Raw genomic sequence first — 18,057 nt, forward strand, 5'->3', positions numbered from 1 at the left:
CATGCCTAATGCTGCTGGCTCTATAAAGAAAGGCTTAGCATTAAAAACACAGTAGCAGCTGTCTACAATGTGAGGCAGGAGGAGAACAGCATGGCGGAATAAGCAGGCACCCATCAGTATTTGAAGGACACCAGAGGTAAAAACAATGGTATTAATTGGAAGGGAAAGGATACTGAAGTCGTTTTAAATCAATTTCATCTAAAGACAGAATGATTTCAGTGTGGTTTTAACAGCAAGGGCTGACAGCCCCTTCATGCATGACTCTGCCCAAATCTTCTGGGCAGCTGCATGGAACATAAACTTGGGTTTTACTCACATTAAGAAATAGGGATCTCTTAAAAATGAACACAATTTTTCCTTCCTGATCACTCACTCTGATTTTTATTTTTATGCTTTCTTCCTTCTCTCCTTCCCTGACTGGGCCATTGTTTCATCTAACAACAATAAATATAACAACAATAAAAAGGGGCTTTGATTGCACGCTAGGAAACCAGGGGAGGGCTAAGGTATGAACAGTCCCAGTTGTTAAAGAGAGCTCTGTTGAAGCATCCTTTTAAAACACAGAAAGGTCTTCCTGTTCTTAGAGTTTCTTTGCTTTCTTAAAAAAGTTTTTATAACTGATTTTGAGGCTTCTTGGGTTGTTTGGGTTTTTTGTTTGTTTGTTTTAATGTTTTCTGATGTTTTGGTTTGGTTTTGTTGTTTAAGTGGGTGTTAAAACCAGAGTCATCTGCTGAGATCACTCAGTTTATTTGGCACATTCCAACACCTGTCTGGAAGATTCTGTACTTCTACAGAAAGGGGGATGAAAATGTGAGGTGTGAACTCGAGATCAAAAGCTGAGTGCCCAAATATAGGTTAAACAGCCCACCTTAGTGCTCTGACATTCAAAGGCTTAGCTGAGGAATTCACCTCTTATTTGTAAGCCAGGTGATTTAAGCATCTGTGTACTAATGCTTTACTAAAATGTCATCAATATTCCTGCTTTTGTCTTATTTAATTTCATTCCCCCTGTCTAAGTGTGCTTTTTATTTTAAAAGACATTCAATTACTATCTTCAGATTATTTTTTTGCTATGCAATAGAATAAGCTTTGTAAGTGAAAAGATAATGCAACTGTGCAGAGTTTTTTTGTATGCACTCTTGAGGATGTAAAAAAGGTCAGGATCCTAACATTCCTCTAAGGATGGAGTTTAACCCAGGACTCTCCTTCATAGCTGGACCTGGCTGTCTGCAGCTGAAAGAAGTGCTTTTAATTTAAAAGCAAATGTGTTCATGACATTACACAAACACAGGTATCTGAAATAGTACATATGGGTGTCATTCATCTGTTGTTCCCATCATGAGCCAACACAAACTTTATAGGAAAGGTACTACACTGAGCCCATCCCTGGGCAAAGAGCTCCACAGGACTGATCCACTTGGGCTCTGCACTCATGGGCCTAGGAGTGAAGCAGCAAAAGCCTGAGAAACTGCAAGGAGCTGGAGAGTAGAAAAGAGGTGATGAGAAATATCCTGGTGAAGTTTTCACCAGAGAGAGTGAGAACAGACAAGGGGGAAAAAAAAAAAAAAAAAACAAATGTTGGGAGCTGCTTGAGCAAATGAGGCCAAGATGTTTTTCTCCTTTACTCCACACAAAGAGAGAAACATTGTTTAAACATCATAAAAGGCAGAAAGGATAACAAGGTATATCAGAATTCATTCTTGATATTTTTTATTGCTGATAACAGTGTTTTCATGCTCTTTCAGTGTGCAATATTAAAATGGCATATATTTCAGATATTTTTCTCACTTTCAGACTCAATGTGACTGATTAATAATGAAATTAGAAAGAATAGATGGCAAGAAAGTATGAGGAAATACAAGACTTAGACAAAGACTGGTCTTCCAAAGAAAGCCTGTATCATAAATACTAGTTTAGTTCACTACAGGGTTTTCCATATCCGTGTTTCTCACCAAAAGATGCAAGAAGGCAAAACAGAAGCTAATCAAGCCATTCCAGTGCTGCAAACATGCAAATGCAGCATCAGTGACACTATGCTGAAGAACAACAAAAGTCTTACTGCTACTGTGCAGTTGTAAAATTCAATCTAAAAGAGGGATAACTTTCAATACCTCTGGGGTTTTTTTTACTGCAAGAACTGTTGGGAATGTTAATAATTTACGGAATTCATCTTGGTATCCTCTACAGTACTTTTCAGACTGAAAACATCTCTGATATTTTGAGAGCATACACTGCTAGTCAAAGGACTTTAAAAGAAAAAACAAAATCCCACTAGCTTTCATCCCGTATTTACCTATTCCCAACTAGCACAACGTTTCAGAGGCAATTCTCAGTAGCAGTGGTGACACAATTCTGCATTTTGCACTATCTCAGAAAGAGGAGATGGTTTACATTTTGCTCTTACAAGCCCCAAGGCAATGAAAGTCCAGTGCATACCTTTGTGTACCAGGAGACAACCGAGACCCAAGCATGCTGCAGCATGAACTGCTCCCTGCCACTGCCTGGGCACAACGCTTCACCTCAGTTAGAAAGGTTACACTTGCTGAACATCTCCTCCTGCATCTCAGCTTTACCAGCTTTCACATTTTGACAAAAGTTGCTTGAATTAGCATTTCCTTGAATGTAAGGCTTAGGGTTATTACTCTGAACCTCAGCTTGCCCCTAAATGTTTGATTCAGTTAAATCCAAGACAGGACGTGATCTACATTATCCAAGTGAATGGGTGAACACTTGCTGAGAACACTTATTCTTATGGAAATTCAGACAACCCATTTCAAGGGGTTTCCAATATTTGACATGATTTGAAATTTCATGAGTGAACTTGATCTCATTGGATTTACATAATTTGGAAGCTAATGATTAGATGAACAGCATTATAAATCTTTAGTGCCCTTGTATATCCATCCACACATGCCCTTAAAACATTACATGGGCCCTATTTCTGATGGGGGTCCATTATTGTCTATTATATCCTGTTGTTGCATTCCTTTCTAAATACATATTTAAAAGTCCTCCTCTATCATGCTCATGATTTCTTCTCCTTTGTAGGTCTGAGTTCCTGCTTACCCATGTCTGTTGGGTTACCCCCTCAGATTTTTCACTGCATGCCTTTTCCTTTCTGCCCACCCACCTTTTTCCCTTTTCATTTATGCCACTTACAGTTTTGATCTCTACTTGTGTTCCTCCTGATCTCAGCATGGTTCCCCTTTCTGATGTCTCCCTTCTGTCTTTACTCTGTCCTCTTAGAAAGATTCAGTGAACTGGAGTTGTGACTGCATCTTTAACTCGGCAGGGAACTACAGAGCACTGAATCAGAATACATTCCCAATTAATTATCACACATATGGCTCCTATTCAATTAGCCTCAATTTGTTTTATTGACTGCCAGGGGCAAAAATTTGAGAAAAAGAGATGTTACCAGTTAAAGAGAGACTGCCAAACAGTTAAACTACATCTTTGAATTTTGTATAGCCTCCCTTGAGTGTGAAACTCCAGGCAACTCAGAAAACACTTATTTTAATATCAAACCTACTTGATTAAAGGTGCCTGGTTTTCCTTGCCCATCCTTTCTCACGTTTTCCCAGCTCGGTGTGACTCCACCCGTGGAGTCAAGCGATGAGGTGAGGGTTGGGTTTGAGAGGAGGTGTGCACAGCTCCGTGCCACAGCAGGTAGCCAAAGGGCACTCATGGCCACTTGCTCTAGGGGAGATCACAGCTCAAGACACTGAAGAGAAGGGAGTTTCCAGCAGGGCTTCTTTAAGTTTGGGGCTGTACCTGAAGCAACACCCCCCACACCTGAATGCTGTGGGCTTTGTCACTCTGCAAAGCTCTACACTGAAAGGAATTAAAGACTCCCAGACCTGCCAAGTGCTGCAGGAACAAGTCTGTGGGCAGTACTGGTGGCGTGCAAGACAGAGAGTGGTTACACACTACAGCAGGGAGCAGACAAGGAAGGGTCTTGAGAAGACAGTCAGATGAATAAGCCTAATGAGTAACATGTAATTTCAGAGAGCTCATGAAGAACTAAGGCTGAAGTACACACAAAGATGTTCTTTGTTCTTCAAACGTTTTGGTTTTCTCTATTCTCTCCACCAGTGCCAGAACCATGGCCACAAATGCCCCTGGAGAACAGGGCATAACTTCCCAAAGACCAGTTTATACTCATTTTTTAAAGAGAGGAGCATGTTTTTCCAAAAAAAAAAAAATCACCTCTACTGGGAAATCTGCCAATCTTAAGAGAGACAAAGGAAAAATGGCAGCAGCTTGCTAATATTTCAGCTTTTGCACTGCTGCCAGCCAGGGACTGACATGTACAACATCAGTGCTATACTCAAGGATACCAAGGCAGGCCTAAGCAAACTTCAGTATAGGCTGTAGTATATAGGCTATACTGGCTGGGCTCTCACAGAACTAAGCACCTTTGAAATTTCCAGAAAGACTGGAAAGTCTACAAATTCACCAAATTCTACATGCTTTGTAAATAGCATTGGTAAGCCCATCTGATTCAGAGAAAACACCCCAAAAATTGAGGCCAAAACCTGCTCATTGGTCCTATTTTTTTGACTTTTAAGTCCTATGCAATAATAAGCACCCATTTCAGGGTTATCTGCATGCTGATATTTATTTATACTATTTTGAAGAGCTCTAAATAAGGTCAACTCTCAATAAAAGCCTGGAGGAGCCCTGAGGCCAACTCAGTGAAGACCTCTCTTAGAAGAACCACAGTCTCCAAAGGGACCAGCATTCATCAGTGAGTGAACAAAGGCACTGGAACCTCAGTTCATTTTAGACCAAACAGAAATGCAGTGCTTCTTTCTGGTCAGTTCATAAAAAATGGATAGAAATAGAGGCAGTCAGAGAGAAACACAAAAATTTGCAGAGAAATCAGTTTGGAAGAAACTAAAATAATTGCAATGAATAGTAAAACTCAAGGCAACAATGTGGCTTTCAGACCAGGTAGCTGGAAATATTCAAGGAAGCTTGAACCCTAAGTAAGTTTGAACCCTAAGTAGGGCAGTGACAGTAGTTAGAACATAACATATGAGATGATATTTGATGAAATAAGGCAAACACTCCCTCCTGTCAATCAGGGGAAAAAAATGCTTAAGTTATGCTATTCACTATAAATCAAAATCCAAACCATTACTGAGCTATAAACATCTGTTGCAGTTGTTCCTCTGTAAACATCACTACTATGGAAGTCTAAAAACATGTGAAAATCAAACAAGACAGGAGGAAAAAGACTAAGAAAAAAAGAAATCCAGTCTTAAAAAGAACAGCTTGAAAGGTCTGAGCATGCAGATCCCAAACAAGGCCCATGGACAGTTACGGGTGAATGACATTTTGTGTTTGGAGCTGGGGTTTTAACAGCTGTAACAGATGAGCAGGCTCACAGGGAAACCAGAGGCACCAGCATGTGTTAAAAATAAGCATTTGGAAGTGGAAGGCCTCTTATTTTATGGGGAAAAGGGAGGGAGCAGGCAGGCACTTTTCACAGCTCCTTTTCCCACACATGTGCATAATGTGGGGTCAACCAGAATTATGTGTACACTGGGAAAACTCTTCCCATTCCACCTGCAGGCTGTCTGTGATGGGCAGGTTAAGTGAGCTGGCAGGAAAAAAAGAAGAAAAAGCCATCTGCACTACATGTGAAGCAGGGCAGGTTTTCCTTGCCCTCCATTCCCAGCTGTGTTAACCCTACAGGTGGTTATTTTCCAGACCACAATGACTGGAACAATAACACAGTGATACACTTTTTAAAAAGATGGAGGAAAGAAAGGCTTGCTCACATAGTCCCAAACACAGAGAGGCATCCTGTAATGCCAGTCTGAGATAACTGGCAATTTAATCACAGCCTCTTTAGAGACACCTAATTAATTCAGTTACACCGCACTGTAATTCATTCAAGGCGCTTAAAAGCAAATGCAAGCTGTGCCTTACCCAAAAATAGGCATTGAACCAGAAGAATAGAAACAGGAATGTACAGGAGAGACAAGCAGCTTGTAAACAGCGAAATCTCCAGATTCCTGGTGGCAGTTTGCTGTTTGTGGGGACAAGTCACAGCTGCAGCAGGGAACAAACAGGCTGCTCCGTGTGATCCAGCTGTTAGACCCACTGGGGAATAAAAGTAAACTTCCTCCTCTGTTCTGTCATTGTCATATCCAAGATACAAAGGAAGATAAGAGGAAGGGAGGAGAAGGACAGAGTCAGGCCGCAGCGTGACAAAGTATTTGAGAAAAAAAGCAAAAGCAGAGGAATTGAACAATAGTGTTTGGACAAATGCTTCATGCTTTAAAGTGCCTATACATTAAACAAGATTTACTGCTATTTCCTTTTCCCTCCCTGACATCTACAGCCTAATCATTCCAACAGCTGTGAAAATAGGGACTAAAAGAGCAGTCGTCAAACTGGGAAGCGGGACCAAGGCCAATGGCTGGACAAAACCAGTGTCACAGCAAACCTTCCTTTGTAAAAACACAAACCCAAAAATAACAGAGAGAGAGAAAAATTCTCATAGTTGAACTCCCACAAGGTAACCAGCTCATGAGCAGCAGCCCAGCTTCTCATTTTACATGCCAATCTTTTCAACAACAAAGGCAGCAAAAGCTGCAAAACTGTGATTACAAGAGTTCTTCTTTCTCATTATGTTTCCTTATTGCCTTATTTTGTCTTCTTCTTTGTCATCCTTCCCTTCCCCTCTGAAGGATCCCTGACCTCAGTGATGTATTGGTGTAGTAGACTCTGCCTGCAGTGAGTACCAAAGGGCACACTCAAAACAAACAGCATCTGCTGACTGCAGGGAAGAACACCCATGCTCTGTGCACACACCACAAGAGCCCAAACAGGCACAGCATGAGCCCTGAATTTTGAAGAGCCTGTTAGGAATTTCACAGTTTGCTTACTATCAAAATGAATCTCTTTTTCTTTTTTTACCCACTTGAGTCCTTCAGCTTCTTGAAAAAACAAACAACACCATTTTAATTCTCCAAGACTTACAGCTCCAGCTTGAATCATCTAGAATAGAAGAAGCTCAGTCAGAGAAACCTGAGGATTCAAACTCCTCTTTAGCCAGCAGAAAAAGTGGAACTAAAAGCAACCTGGAAACACAAGATATATGTGTGTGCACTCAGAAAACACCAGGTAGGGATAACCAAACCAACATTTTAAGGAACAGATGGATCAGTGGCTCAGCACTCACACTACTGGCCTAGTAGCCGTGTTCTATTAATAAACATGGTACTCTGTACTTGCTAAAGTTCAAAGTTTCAGCTTTAGTTCCTCATGTGAAATGGAAGTAAGGCAAAGGAGAATCAGAAGTACTAGAGACAAAATGAATACAAGTTTAGGAGTCATCCCATGTACATATTCTGAGATGCCACAGGTTCAGGCAAAGACTTATTTCCCTTTGATGACAAACCTGAACCTTCTACAAGGCTGTTTTCTACTTCTGAAAGGTTTTCAGGAGGCAAGGTTGAGGTATTTGTTTTAAATGAGATCATAGAAGATACAGCAGAATTTCTAACAGCAGCAAAGCACAATTTTTTACAGAGAATAACATAAGCCTTCTGGTTGAAGACAAAGTTGTAGCTGCTGCTTATTTTGAAAGGACAAGTGGTGGTAGATTAAAGTATTAAAAGGGTTTGGTTTTCTGCACTTGAGGTTTTACAGTTTATGGATAAAATAATTACCTTGCTTTGCAAAACTATTAGCATCAAGTTCTTCGCTTCCCTTAGTGGCAATCACAGATGGTCACTACTCATGAAAACAAGTCACACACACCCCCTTGTTAAAGTATTGAGTATCAACCATTTTTAGATACTTCCTGTGAGTATCTCCTATTCATTTTGTATTAAAGGATCAGACAAACCAAAAGCAAATATAAATGATCCCCTCTATTTCCCCTGACAATAACCTAGACTTGACACTAAGCTAACTATGTGGCAGTGATGTGCCTTCAACAGAGGTTGGTTCTCTAACTGGTGCCTAGTAAGGGAACTGCATGCCTTCAAAATGTTTTGGTTGAAGTAAAATGCAGAAGATGTTAAAATCCTCACTTCCTACTTAATATTGTTCAAAGTTTCTGTCCAAAAATGGGTAGCTGTCTGTGGGATTAGTGGTAGCTTCCTGCCTTTCCATAACTGCCCTCCACTTCACTCCCTCGAAAGAATTAAACTGCTGACCCAGTAAAAAAGATGTGAGAGAGAATTCTGTTAAGATCTAGTCCCAGTGTACAAAACTCAGTTCCCCTCTAAAGGTTTCCACAAATCTCATCACATTCAGAAATGAATACAAAGCCTCCTTATATAACTTGGCTTTGTCTGACTAATTTCTTTATAGATGAGTACATATTCACGCACTGACACAAGTCAAAATGCGACAAAAGAAAACTCTTCAAACTAAGATACACCAGGACAAGAGGTGTGGTTAGTGTGTGGCCCTTCTCACTGGTGAGGCCAAGCCCAGACTCAGCCAATGCAATTTTCCCTTTCTATCACAGTTGTGCAGCTGCAGAGTTACCTGCTGCATCCCAGAGGGTAGCATTTAATCAGCCTAGTTAGTATAAAATGTATTTATGCAGTCTGACTGCTAGTGCCAAAGGCTTCACAGATTTATTTGCTAGCACTAGCTAGGCAAGACAAAAAAGGCTGACAACTGGGAGTTTTACTGCTTTTTTCTTTTTCACAGCTTTGTTACTGTGTGTCTGTACAACAAATGCAACATGACGCCTCATCTGTAACACACTGATAATTGCTTAAATACATTTTCAGAACTAGCCAAATAACCATGGGAAAGTAAAACACCAGAAACAAGATTCAAAGATTAACCTCTCATGCCCTAATTTAAGGATTATCTTTGGAAACAAAAAATACCACCAGAGATGAAACTAATGAGAGCAAAACCTTTACAAATAACAAAGGCAGAGATTTGTAAACAGTCTTACTTGTAGTTTTTCTCCCAGAACTTGACTGGTCGTGCGTACGATGCGATGAAGATGACACTGCCCAGAAATGGACTGAGTGGTGTAGAAAAGACTGAAGCGGCCAGAGTTTGAAAAAAAAGCATAGCAGAGTCTGAAAACTGCAAGTTAAGGTAACATGGAAAGGGAGGAAGGCAGGCAGTGTCAAATCAGCCATTACCAGCACGTAGTCAGTGGCTCTTCAGTGCTACAGTTTTATTATTGGGGTGACCCTGCCTAATCCCTGCCTGAGGACAGATGCTAGGCATAGGCAGTGCAGCAAACACCCTTTTTCAGCTACCTAAGCTACCTTCTGTAACATAAAAGTGCCTTTCCAGAGTCTGACACAGAGTTTAAAACACACACACATGAGGAGAAAACCAATCTCTTGGAAATTATTTGTTCTCCACACTGGAGTCTTGCTTTCACTGTGTCCAGTGTTCCATTCTGTGGGCTTCTGCTTGTTTTGGAATGACTCTGTATGTGGAAAAACTATGCCTCTATGATCCAAACTGCTGGTTCAAAGTCATGTTTTCACATTGATTCTTACTGAGAATTTACTATTCCATGCTGGCCAAAAGCTAAAAAATGTTCAGCATTTCATACTTTTTGAAACATATAAGAAATGAGAAGGTAAGGACAGGGGAGTAGTAAGTATCACACATAAACATCATAATGAATGCCTGAATCCATAGCTTACTTCAAATGCAAAGTCATATTTCAGGCTGCTGGAAAGCAAGTTAGGAGATGGATAAGGATACTGAAAAAGATGCAAGTTTAAAGGAACATAAATAAATGCAACCAAATAAAATGTTAGGCTTAAATTCTTCATTAATTCATACCACATCCATGAAATTTTAGGAAAATACTTTCAAACTGGCATAAGACATCAGCTGTTGTTCCTTACACCTCTCTTGGGAGGGAGGTGCAAAGTAAAGAAGCCATAAACTAAAGGAACCACTATCAATGGACAGTGATCAAGCACATCTCAAGCTAAATTTCAGGTAAAATCACCCAATAACCAGAGTTTTTTAGCTTACCCTCTTATAGCAAAATACTTGTGTCCCACAATCCCTGAGACTTCACAAAAAGCCCACTTAAACAAAAGTAGCATCATTCTTGGTACGGCATTTCCATAAAACTGCTAGTTAGCCAGGCTTTAAAAGCCATTTGCAAAATCTAGAAACAAATATTTGCCAAAAAATACATTTCACATGTCTCAAACTTATTAAAGACAGTGATCTGGAACAGTGTCTTTGTGCATTAGAGAGATTGAAAAATGAGCTGCCCTGAGAGTCTAAAGTTTTAAAAAGTAGCACAGAGCAAAAAGCAAGTGCATCAGAAAAGTTCAACTGTCACATTACAGTGCAGTCATAACCAAGCACTGGCTGTGAAAGATGAACAAGTATTTACAAGTGTCAGATAAGGGAAGGAGGCATGGGAGCTGAAGAGAGGAAGAGAGAACAAAGAGAACAGATAAGGGCAGCAAACCAAGTTTTTTAAAGTTTGTACTAATGTAATGATTGATTTAAAAATTGCCAACATCATGAGCTGAGACATTTCGCACACCTGTGAACTGTTTGTGTCTTAGACATAATCAGAAGCAATGGGGGTTTTTTATCAGGAGACATAATGCTCTACTAAATGGACAGTAGAAGACAGCAAGCGACAGCACCTGACTCTTACACATATGTAACGAGTGCAGTGGGCAATTATCTGTCACAGGGGTATTTTTATTTGAGGACATCCAATTTGTCTGTATTATGCCATTATTTATTTACTTTAAATACCAATGCTTTAATTATGTCTAAATAAAAAAGAAGTGTCAAAAACTTACAGGCATACTTTCTTACACTGACCTTTAACCTGACCCAAGCGAGGTTTCTTTGTCAGGCTACATTGTCTAGAAGCAGAACTTGTTTCTGTGTGAATAATGGATTTTCTTTCTAGCATGGCCAAAATCAAATTTTGAGATCAAAAACCCCAAAGCCAAAAACTCTTCAGCATTAAATAAAACATTGCCTTTGAGGATTAATTCTTGCAATTTAAAAATCTGTTTAAATTCAAACCAGCTTCAAAACAAGTAAGTGAAAGACTGACATCTTGAAAATCTTCCATCCTCTTCTCGTAACACAAAACTATGTAGTAAGGCCAGCTCAAGTCCTCTGTTTCTCAAAATCCACATTTTTACTTGCAATTACTACAAGTCCCTTCCAGGCACACAACCACTTAGAGGATGGGAAAACTGACTGTCACAGGGCTCTGCTTTCTGATGTTAGAGCTGTAACCCTGAAACAACCAAAGCAGAAACTCTCCTAAACAGGATAACCTCAACTACAAACTCTTTTTCTTCCCCTCAAATTTCACTGTTCCCTTTTTAGGTTAAATCTGCCTTTGAACCACAAACTACACTGACTTTCTCAGCATACTGATATTTATAGATGCATAACCTCATCTTACCCACTTAAATGCTAGGAAGGGAAGTTGCAGATCTATCCTCAAGTCTGAAGCCCATTCCTGTTCCTGGTATTTTAGGATTAAGAGGGACTTTGAAGGGTCACCTATTCCATCTAGCAGCCACAAGCAGGATCAGCTAAACCTATATGACTCCTGATAGACATTCACTTAAAATCCCAAAGATTTCTAATGGTGGAGACTCTACAACCTCCACCAGGCAAAGCTCCACACATGTTGCCCTTCATGCTGCACTCCAAGGCATTAAAGTATGTTGAACTACTCATATCCCTGAGCTCTGCAGCAAAAGTTCACCCAGGCACTTCGAAATTTAAAAATTTACATCCTGTTTGCAGAACTGATTGAAGCAATTAAGAGCCACAAATAATTAACTCTGTAAAGAAATGGCAGGTTTAGTACCTTTGTAAACTGCAACATGCATTCATCATTACTGTTTGCAGGGTTATGATAACAACAAATAAAATTACCATGCAAAGAGGCAGTGTTATTGCTGTTGTGGGAATATTAACTTCAGCATTTAACCAGTATCTTAATTGCAGCACTGCCTTAGAAGACAGATTTGCATTTACAAAGCATACTATAAATATAAATAATAAAAAGCTAGGCTAGATCACTTTTGCAATAACTCTGTAAACAAACAAAACTCTGGTTTAACTACTTTCCATTTTGAAAATTTAATTGGTAATTTTATCAAGAGCAAAGTTACCACTGCAGAAAATATTTGTGACCAAAGGGAAACCTGTTGAAAGGAAATCTTAGTTCTTAAATGTTTTGCTAAATAAATTCATATACACTTCCCCAACAGAAATGAAATTTTTTTTTATTGTGAAATTCTGGAAGGATTTGCTATGAATAACCTAAGGAGAGATCACTCTTTTATAATTCTTTCCTTCTATAAGAAGACAATCTAAAACTTTCCCTCTGGGAGTTATTCTCTGTGCACTTCCCTCTCTCTGAGGCTTCCATTTATTCTTCCCATCTAGAAACATAAGCATTGTTACTCAACATTGCTTATGCTTCACAGCAAAGAGCAGACGGAAGAAATCGCTCAAGGGAAAAAACCCCAGCCCTGTGGGATGAAAGGGACAAAAACTTAAATGCATATATCTAACAAACAGTACAAAGTGAACTCATCAGTAGGTCTGAACTAGAACCACTTTGTCAACTCATCTTCCACAACTTTGGTTAGCAGGGAAGGTAGAAATTAAAAGTTAGTATCTGGTAACGACTTAGATGTCAACATAGTTACATTTGTTCAGTTAAAATGTTTTTCAGGGTTGTTTTTTGTTTGGTTTTTTTTTTTTCCTGTATTCAATCAAGTTTCTAACTGAATTTGAATATAAATTAAGTAATTTTTGTTCTAAAAACTCAATATACAGTTTTTAATCCTACAGACAGGTCATTTAGAGGTCACTGAACTCTGTGTTTTACTCCCCATATCTGAACCTGGAGCTAGCCCTGGAGGAGGCACCAAAACAGACTGCTTCTGAAGGATTGCTTTGGTGCTGACAAACTTATATTGTTATTCATAAAACAGAGTTGAAAGGTTAAAAAGGAGAATATTCCTCAGCACCCAATGAAAAACATTTACATTAAAATGTAAAAATCTAGCTGCTTCTGAAATTGAAAAAAAAAAATCAGGTCAGTTGCAGCAGAAATTGGTTCACTGAAATGAATTTATATCTGACATACCAACTAGAAACAAGTGAGAAAGAAACTAATATTTGAGAGCTCAGTCAGCCATAAGCCCTGCAATATGTCTGTCACAACATTTCTTTCTGGATGCATCAAAACTCAGTGCTGAGGACTGGGGAAGTAAGTAATCTGCAGAATGGGGCTGGGTGGGAATAAACACACCAAGTTGAGTCAGAGTTCAGTTTCCCAGTTTTGGATCCTATGCAGCCAAAAAAAAAAAAAAAAAAAAAAAAGAAAAAAAGAAAGAGAAAACTGTGTTTCTCAGATGTTCCAAGATTTTCAAATTTTCAAGTAAATTACCTAAGAATTTCAAATCTCATTCAAACACTGTAAATAAATTGCATATATGAAGAAGAACTTAAGAATAAAGAAAAACAAATTTATAAAGGATATGAGGTATTGCAAAGAGCTGAGCGAAAACATGGAACGATGACCCCCAAGCAATCTGCCAGGGAGCAATGTATGTCATGATGAACTGCAACTTCTGCAGTAGGTCCCACAGCTGAAAAAAAAAAAGGAAAAAAAGAAAAACATTGTCATTTTTTTTATGCACTGAGATAATTTCAAAACTAGTATCTGAAAGAGACACTTAAAAACAGTACCCTGGAATAAACATGAGGTGTTATATTGTATTATTAGCTTTCTTAGGTAGTAAGGTCTTACTTCAGTAAGGCATTAAAGTATATTCTTCATTCAAAATTTAAACTTGCAATGAGGTACATTTTTGACCACCATACTGAGGCAGCTCCCAGATTACCTTTCAGAAGTATGTCTGCTCTAATTAGAAAGTGGGAGAACAGGTTCTGATATTCACTGATTATATATGACCACAAGTCAGATGGATACAGGAGAGGAGACTCCGGGAGAAACTGGATACAGTGAACAGAGAAAGTTCAATGTGTGACACGTGGCTGTGCTCATGGAAATCAGACTTACTTCTCAAGAACACAACATTCCCAGTTTTTGACTCAATGGGAGAAGCTAACATGATGTAAGCATATGCATGGCATTAATCATGAATTGTAGCTGCAGTTTCAAGACCACTGTATCATAAAAAAAGTTGCATAAATATGAGCTTTTATTGTTGTGCAGGGCAAACTGCAAACCACAACGAATTTATTTTGCTTCCTGTAAATTATGCTTGGTGCTTCAACAGTTTCTGATTCAAGAATGATGTGTACTTTTTCCCTGGAATACATTTCTCCCCCTCTGTCATTTCTCTTGGCATCAGGCCAAAGCAGATCTTGTCTCATCTATTGCAGAGTGGGTTCCTGACAAACTGTCAGGAAAGATTTGGCCATCAATAGACATTAGTGCTCAACACACAGGGAAGTTGACAGTGAAACAGGAGTATATGCAATATTTCATGCTCATATAGCAAATATATGTTGAATTTCTTGGAGTAATTTTTTTTTTGAGTTAGTGAAAAACTAGATTTTGCCATCATCCTGAAAGACACTGAACTGTATCAACACCTGTACATTAAAATGCTTCCAGGGAATGTTCTCAAGCACTGATATTGTGCATATTTTTAAACTGCTAGAAAGGCATCTGGGAAGGTTCTGATCTGACTCTTCCAAACAATCTCCAGGAATTCTTTTGAATGAAAACCCTCCATGGTTCATTTCTACGTGGCAATTCCATACCTGCACCTTGCATACAGACTGAGAGAGTTCATCAGCACAGACACAAACTCCTTAAGTCACCAGCCCCAAAGTCCCACTTGGCCATCTGTATCCACAGTTGCAATGCCCTTACAGGATGTTTCACTGAGCTTCCCCACAGACTGCAGTAAATAACTGCATATCACATGTGAGGGAAGCAAGAATCACTTGTAGCATTGACCTGCTTTGGTCTTTGTGCTACAAAACCATTAGAGAGCAGCTGCTGACTCGGTATAACCAGTGTCACCCTAGCTCCAGCTACAACTAATAAACATTCCAGGTGAGATGTAAGCAGTGATTCACCCACTTTCTTTGTTTGGGCATGACTCAAATTAGGAGCAATACACAAAGTATAGATTACACTTACTTTGTACAGATATAATATTTAAAACCACTAAAGCCCTAATAAAAACAAGCTGTTACAGCCCTTCAGTGCACAGCCTGATTACCCCTACTTAGAGAAACTCATATCTTGCTAACTTTGTTTTCTGTCAAAAATACTACATGGGACTTGCAGACTGCAGCATTAAAGTAAGCAAGTAAAACTGAACTGAAACTCAAATGGCCATTTATGTATTTGAATCTTATTTAGCAGGTTGTGGGGTTGCTTTGTTTCACTTCAGTTTTATTTATCTGAAACACCACAATGAACAGCTGGAAGAAAAAATTTATCTGCAAAAAGATTTAAGTGAAGGGCTAGAAAAAGCTAATGACTTGCATTTGAAACTTCAAAAATTTAAAACTGCAGCACAACCCAGCAAAGTTCTGCCAGTTACAGATTGACATCACAGAGTCATAAATCACTCTAGCTGTGCTCAAAGCACAGAATTCACCAAAAGGTTTTCAAATCTCAAATAAAACTCAGGTTTTCCATTTACTAGGAAACCAAATCCAGGAGGACACTCTTCTGGCTCTTTGTTCCAATATATAATTTTCAGTTGTTCTTTAATATTTACACCTTGCAAAAGTTGGCCCATGGAGCCCAGGTTCCGTGTTGTATCTAACAAATCCTACTGCTTCTGCACTCCCCACTGCTTGAACTTGCTGTTGTTTCTTCCAACACTTTCCTCTCAGCTAACACTTCCACAAGACAGGCAAAGGAGCTCATTTCCATTCGAGAACATGAAGCAAGAATGCTTTAGTGAGCCTCTCTTGGTTTTTGAAAGCCTTACAACACTGCACTTAAAAGCCTGGAAATGTGTGATTTTCAAGCTACTGCTTTCATTAAGAGTTGTCAAGTGCCTCTATTACCTCTTAAATCCCTGCTTCCAGGGCATGTTCTGCAAAATGCCTTCAGGGTAATATGCCATTAGCATTTTACATCTCTAACTATAATTGCTAAAGGTGATGTCATCTACCAACTACAACCCTGAGATTTAAAAAGGAGGACTAGGCTTTACATTTTCTCTTTTTCATTTTTCTAGAACGATCTAAGAAACTGTTTCTCCTTATCAGTTTCATCCAATTTGCAATATGCTTCCTCCTATATCTGATAGGGGAACTCACAGAGCTTTTCTCACAGAAAGAAACTGAAGCTGCTAAAAATTGCCTTTATAAATAGGGGAGACTGAGCTATTCTCTTATTCCAACCACAACTAGCTGCATTTCAACCTTCACTAATCTGAAGACATGAGCTAAAGAGGAAAACCTTAATCTCTTTTACATTGTCAGAAACAATACAGAATGAATTGGAAAGAGAGAGAAGAGGCAAAGCCCATCTGGGCCTGAATCTGTTGAGGAAAGTAAAAGGCCACAGAAAGGACTTTTACAGGTGTATTGACAGGAACACACAAACTGGAAAAAATCACATGGACCTGCTGAGGGATGGGGCAGGGGACTTGGTGATAAAGGGCATGGGGAAGGCCAAAGTACTCAATGCCTTCCTTGGCTTGGCTTTACTAGTGACCCTTCAAGCCAGAGGCCCCTGAGAGCTGTGAGGAAGCATGGAGAAATGGAGACACCCTACATAGCAAAGGATTAGTTAAAGGCACATCAAACCAAACTAGAAAAAACTCACTTCCATGGGACCTGATGGGACACCTCAGCCCTTCTGTGAAAACCATACCCTTGTGTGGTTCTGTGAAACACACAAATTATCCCCAGTAGAGTTCTGTTTGAATGAGGGTGAGGTGTAACAGTGCTAGATACAAAGAGAGAACCTTCTAAAGTCAAGGTGAAAAAAATAGTCTCTGGTGAGTTTTAACCCTCTTTTTATAATCACTTCCTTAAGCATATATAAAAGATTAATTTTTATTTAAGACTTCTGCATTCCAGTTTAGAATGATTTATAAAAGAATATTTTTATTAAGCCTTATTAGATCTTCAGTGTTTTCTACAGGTCAATAAGCAGAAACTATTACATGTTTATATATTATTTATAACATATAATTATATATTATGTAGGGGGCATAAAAGTTCTAATATTCCTAGATATATTTATGCATGTGACAGTTTTACACAGTAAACAGTTTTTCAAAGTCTTTGATAAAGACATTAATTATCAGCATGTTTGGTGAATTTAAACCAGCACTACCGTCGAGTAAAAGCGCAGAACACGCATCTTTCATGTTTATTTTATGCGGACACACATTTTACCTTAATCATCTTTAAGTCTTCTATGAGTTCTGAAGCCTCTACAGATTTCTGGTGCACCAGTGAGTAATAAACAAAGCAAAGGCAAAGACTCATCTTCCCAGGATTTTCTTTAAATCGGGTTATTCTTACTTAAACAAATTTTATGGAAGTTAGTTAACATACATGAAAAATGAAAGATTTGTGGAGTCTGAAACATCACTAAAATTGTGTATTCTTTTCTCAGTTTGGTAGATTTTAATAAACTAGGCAGAGGTTAACACCTGAATTTAAATGACTCAGTGTGAGATGGAGACTATGCAATGCTCTCAGCTTTTAGCAGCCCTTCTATGTGTTTGGCATCTGCTAGGATTTTGTGTGGGCAGGCTTCTTGGCAACTCTGGGACTAAATAATGCATAAACATTAACATTTTCCTGCTAAGTTTAAATTTTCCTATGTTTTAAAAAACTGTGTATATATATACACATAGGTTTTAAATAAAAATAATGGTCATATATATAAATATATATAGCTACACGCTCTACAGGCAACACAAATTGAGATTAAAAAAGTTAAGTGCAGAAAGAAATTATTTAGTTTGAACAGGTATTTATTTATATTCCTCTTTAGATCCTGTGACCTTGAGATGATTTGAATTAAGATTCTGAGAGGAGTATTAACTTCTTCATGTTAAG

At 38.8% G+C, this 18,057-nt stretch overlaps 1 protein-coding gene across 2 annotated transcripts in view; it reads right to left on the reverse strand.

Moving 5' to 3' along the window:
* Positions 1 to 18,057, reverse strand: part of PCNX2 (pecanex 2) — a 151,166-nt gene that overhangs the window by 45,216 nt on the left and 87,893 nt on the right. For both annotated transcript variants that reach the window (XM_071431933.1, XM_071431942.1), the window contains 2 exons: positions 13,519 to 13,628; positions 8,942 to 9,070 (listed from right to left, as the gene is read on the reverse strand). In XM_071431933.1, the coding sequence (XP_071288034.1) occupies positions 8,942 to 9,070; positions 13,519 to 13,628 (239 nt within the window). The remainder of the gene's footprint in view (positions 1 to 8,941; positions 9,071 to 13,518; positions 13,629 to 18,057) is intronic.

The sequence above is a fragment of the Agelaius tricolor genome, unplaced genomic scaffold (assembly GCF_023055355.1).
Source record: "Agelaius tricolor isolate 1412-34295 unplaced genomic scaffold, bAgeTri1.0.p SCAF_1, whole genome shotgun sequence".
Classification (NCBI taxonomy): Eukaryota; Metazoa; Chordata; class Aves; order Passeriformes; family Icteridae; genus Agelaius; species Agelaius tricolor.